The sequence below is a fragment of the Myotis brandtii genome, unplaced genomic scaffold (genome assembly GCF_000412655.1).
Source record: "Myotis brandtii unplaced genomic scaffold, ASM41265v1 scaffold463, whole genome shotgun sequence".
In the NCBI taxonomy this organism is placed as follows: Eukaryota; Metazoa; Chordata; class Mammalia; order Chiroptera; family Vespertilionidae; genus Myotis; species Myotis brandtii.
In genome coordinates this window covers 1,002,710-1,007,768 of record NW_005367694.1, presented here as the reverse complement: position 1 = coordinate 1,007,768, position 5,059 = coordinate 1,002,710, and the positions used below count along the sequence as shown (strand labels likewise).

The following is a 5,059-nucleotide window of genomic DNA, read 5'->3' as shown; positions in this document are numbered from 1 at the left end:
GGTATTTTGTGGAAGAGCCACACTCAAGGGGCCAAAGAGCCGCCTGTGGCTCGTGAGCCGCGGTTTGCCGACCACTCAGGCTGAGTGGCCCCTGAGAAAGGATGCAGAGCCGAGCAGAGCCGAGCTCTGTGGTCCAAGGTCTGAGCTCGCGGTTCATTTCTTTTTCGAGGAGGACGGTGTGGCGCGCTGAGTAGCAATCCTGCGAGAAAACCCACATCCTCACCCCCAGCACCTGCCACGCTGCCTCCTGTAGCCGATGGGGCCTGGCAGGTGCCAGGCGGTCAGGGACCCTGCGGCAGGACAGCCTCCCGGTGACCAGGTGGCTGGAGCCCTTCTAAGAGGGAGGCAGGGTCGGAGGCAGGGCCGTGTGGCCCGGGGTAGGAGGGCGTGCGAGTGGTGTGCCCTCAACATGGAAGGGGCCACCTCCCAGCTAAGGAGAGCAGGGCCTCGAGAAGCTTCCGGAAGGCAGAAGGAGCCGGTCCTGCCAGCACCGCAGCGGAGACTCCTGGATTCCTGGTGTCCAGGCGAGAAGAGAGACAGACACTTATTCCAGCTGGCGGCGGTGAAAGCAGCCCGGGAACCGCAGACGCGGGGGTGCACATGGTACGCGTGCAGTTAAACACGACACGGATGATGAAACGAAGAGGCGAGAGCCTGGGGAGGAGGCGGCAGATTTGGGGGATCCGATAAGGCAGCCCCTCTTCAAAGGAGAGAGTGAGCCCTGGCCCGTGTGGCCCAAGGGTTAGAGCGTCTGCCTGTGGACCGAAGGGTCTCGGGCTCAATTCCCCGTCAAGGGCACGTAGCTTGGTTGCAGGTTCGATTCCCGGCCCCCAGTTCGGGGCTTGTGGGAGGCAACCAATCGATGTGCCTCTCTCCTATTAATGTCTCTCTCTCCCTCCTGCCTCCCTTCTACTCTCTCTATTAAAAAAAAAAAATCAATGGAAAAAATATCCTCGGGTGAGGATTAAAAAAAAAAAGAAAAGGAGCGGGACCAGGAAACCTGCAGCAGGAGGCTGGGGTCAGGAGGTGGAGGTGACCCGAAGGCGAGATGACGTCAGACCGTAGCGCGTGCAGAGCCATCAGGACGGGAGGCGTGTGCAACATGAACCCCCATCTGTCGCGGGGGAGACGTGCAGAATTTCACAGTGATGACAGCGTTCCCGATTTAGCGCCTGCATTAACACCTGCTGCTGAGAAGAATCTTCATTAAAAAAAAAAAGCTGCACAGAATTAAACACGCGCACACACGCACACGCACCTTTCAAACTATCCCTGTGCCAATGGAGGACTGTTACCGTGGGCAGCTCCTGCCAAGGGCTGTGGGAACCGTCCCGGGCCAGTAACGTGCTGGAGGAATCGCATTCATAAGAAGTCCATGTGGCCCTGGCAGGTTTGGCTCAGTGGATAGAGCGTCGGCCTGCGGACTGAAGGGTCCCAGGTTCGATTCCGGTCAAGGGCATGTACCTTGGTTGTGGGCACATCCCCAGTGGGGAGTGTGCAGGAGGGAGCTGATTGGTGTTTCTCTCTCATCGATGTTTCTAGCTCTCTATCCCTCTCCCTTCCTCTCTGTGAAAAATCAATAAAATATATATTAAAAAAAAAGTCCATGTGTCTGATTTCACAATGACAGATGCTGTGCAGGTTGGACACGCTCGCCTGTGCGTGGGTGGGTGGAGGGTGGATACCCACGCAGGGGCTGGGACAAGCGTTGAAAAACATCCCCAGAAGGAGACACAAGCGGCTGCTAACAACGGGCTTTGTTGGACCCCTTTCTTTGCTGTTTGGATCTGACTCTATCACTTTATGCCTTTTAAAAAATATATATTATTTTTATTGATTTCAGAGAGGGAGAGAGAGAGAGAAACATCAATGATGAGAAAGAATCATTGATCGGCCGCCTCCTGTGCGCCCCACACTGGGGACGGAGCCCGTAACCCAGTCCCATGTGCCCTGACCGAGAATCAAACCGTGACCTCCTGGTCCATGGGTCGATGCTCAACCACGGAGTTACGCCGGCCGGGCTCATTTTATAACTTTTTAAAAACTAGAAAGCACGGGGCGCATAACTCCCCACCCACTAGGTGTGGGCTCTGCCCAGTGGCCTCCCACCACAGAGGGGAGTGTGGGACCTGGGGGAAGACGGCTCTGACAGGAGGTGATGAGAAGGGCACCGTTGAAAAACATCCCCAGAAGGAGACACAAGCGGCTGCTAACAACGGGCTTTGTTGGACCCCTTTCTTTGCTGTTTGGATCTGACTCTATCACTTTATGCCTTTTAAAAAATATATATTATTTTTATTGATTTCAGAGAGGGAGAGAGAGAGAGAAACATCAATGATGAGAAAGAATCATTGATCGGCCGCCTCCTGTGGGCCCCACACTGGGGACGGAGCCCATAACCCAGTCCCATGTGCCCTGACCGGGAATCAAACCGTGACCTCCTGGTTCATGGGTCGATGCTCAACCACGCACGGAGTCACGCCGGCCGGGCTCATTTTATAACTTTTTAAAACCTAGAAAGCACGGGGCGCATAACTCCCCACCCACTAGGTGTGGGCTCTGCCCAGTGGCCTCCCACCACAGAGGGGAGTGTGGGACCTGGGGGAAGACGGCTCTGACAGGAGGTGATGAGAAGGGCACCTGGGTCCATCTGTATATTTTGTCATGAAAGACGCCAGGTTTTCCGAAAGAGAGAGAGAACCGTATCACCCAGTTAAGAAACGAAAGATGCAAATCATTTCTAGAACTGAAAAAAAAAAGAAAGAAAAACCAAGGCCCTAGAAAGGTTCTTTTTAAAATACCACCTTGGGCCCTAGCCGGTTTTGCTCAGTGGATAGAGCGTTGGCCTGCGGACTGAAGGGTCCCCGGTCCGATTCTGATCAAGGGCGCAGGCCCAGTTGCAGGCTCAATCCCCAATAGGGGGCGTGCAGAAGGCAGCCGATCAACGATTCTCTCTCATCATTGATGCTTTTCTCTCTCTCCCTCTCGCTTCCTCTCTGAAATCAATAAAAATATATTTTAAAAAATAAAATAAAATACCACCTTGAGACGGTTTCAGTTTCCCTCCGAGCGAGCAGTGCCTGGGAACCGGGCTCTCGCTGGCCCTACGGGTAAGTCTGCTCCAGCGTCATAACCGCTGCTCAGATGTCAGCTTTCTCTAGTCTCGCCAGGGCTTGCGGGAAGACGGCTCTGACAGGAGGTGATGAGAAGGGCACCTGGGTCCATCTGTATATTTTGTCATGAAAGACGCCAGGTTTTCCGAAAGAGAGAGAGAACCGTATCACCCAGTTAAGAAACGAAAGATGCAAATTATTTCTAGAACTGAAAAAAAAGAAAGAAAGAAAAACCAAGGCCCTAGAAAGGTTCTTTTTAAAATACCACCTTGGGCCCTAGCCGGTTTTGCTCAGTGGATAGAGCGTTGGCCTGCGGACTGAAGGGTCCCCGGTCCGATTCTGATCAAGGGCGCAGGCCCAGTTGCAGGCTCAATCCCCAATAGGGGGCGTGCAGAAGGCAGCCGATCAACGATTCTCTCTCATCATTGATGCTTCTCTCTCTCTCTCCCTCTCGCTTCCTCTCTGAAATCAATAAAAATATATTTTAAAAAATAAAATAAAATACCACCTTGAGACGGTTTCAGTTTCCCTCCGAGCGAGCAGTGCCTGGGAACCGGGCTCTCGCTGGCCCTACGGGTAAGTCTGCTCCAGCGTCATAACCGCTGCTCAGATGTCAGCTTTTCTCTAGTCTCGCCAGGGCTGGAGGCGAAATTCAGAGCTGAGTTGGTTTCTTGGTGCGTGAACTTAATCTTCCTGAAGTTGTCGGCATATTGCAGAACAGACCTCTCAGTGCCGCAGGGTCAGGGCAGCCACAGGCCCACATACCGAAGGGTCACCTTCAGAAGGCCATGTTGGTGATGGAGACACAGTTGGCCGGACTTTCCCGACCCCTGTGTGAAAGGAAGGAAGTTCTGACACATGCTACCGTATGGGTGAAACTTAAAGACCACCTGAAGTTGTCGGCATATTGCAGAACAGACCTCTCAGAGCCGCAGGGTCAGGGCAGCCACGGGCCCACATACGAAGGGTCACCTTCAGAAGGCCACGTTGGTGATGGAGACACAGTTCTGGGATTTGGAAACACCTGGGTCCCCTCGAGGGACGACCTGTGGGGATCCCCCGTGGGACCACAGGGACTCAGACCGATCTTCGCACACCAGCGTTCACGGCAGCACCGCTCGGCGTAGCCAAAAGTTGGAGACAGCCCACATGCCCAGCGGCCCGTGGGTGGATAAATGAGATGTGGTCCATACAGTGGAATATTATTCACCCTTTAAAGCAAGGAGTGTGTGTGGGGGGGAGACCTTTTTTCTGCCAAGGGCCAAGTGGATATTTGTAACATCATTCGAGGGCCCTACAAAATTATCAACTTAAAAAAATTAGCCTGCTACAAGTGGTCAAACATTTAATTAACTCACCCCTAACGGCTTGGCAGGGCCAGACCAAATGATTTCTCGGGCCTCATACGCCCCCTGGGCTGGACGTTCCCCACCCCTGCGTGAAAGGAAGGAAGTGCTGACACATGCTACCATATGGATGAACCTTAAAGACCGGGAAGTGAAATAAGCCGTATTTCACTAAGGGACAAATACTGGATGATTCCACGGAGGTGAGGTCCCGAGAGGAGTCAACTTCACAGAGACGGAAAGTAGGACAGTGGTCACCAGGGGCGGGGGGTGGAGGGCATGGAAGTCACTGCTTCATTTAGTGCAGAGTTTCAGTTCTGGGATCCGACCGCCGTCATGGCTGCCCCACACGTGTATGTACTTGCACTGTGCCCTTAAACATGGTTTACATGGTACGTGTTACATGGTGTATATTCTCTCACAATAAAACAACAAAAACGACCGTGGTACTGCTTTGGAGCACAACATTCAGTAAAGCTGAAGTGTACACCTCCCTGACCTCCGCCAATGGAAGGATTTTAAAAAATGATCATATATGTTTAAAACAGAAGACTTCACAGTTATGGGGAAAAAAAGAATGTTTCCGACTAAGTGAATCAG

The 5,059-nt window shown here is 52.9% G+C and overlaps 1 protein-coding gene across 4 annotated transcripts in view; it reads left to right on the top strand.

Annotated features, from left to right (window-relative positions):
• LOC106727682 overlaps window positions 1-786 on the top strand; it is a 5,004-nt gene extending 4,218 nt beyond the window's left edge. For 2 of the 4 annotated variants that reach the window (XR_001363921.1, XR_001363919.1), the window contains one exon: window positions 170-786. Coding sequence is in view for 1 of the 4 variants with exons in the window: in XM_014547159.1 (XP_014402645.1) it covers window positions 431-690 (260 nt within the window). In the remaining 3 variants the exon portion in view is untranslated. The remainder of the gene's footprint in view (window positions 1-169) is intronic. The other 2 variants (XR_001363920.1, XM_014547159.1) reach the window with 2 other exon arrangements.
• Window positions 787-5,059: the final 4,273 nt, after the last annotated feature.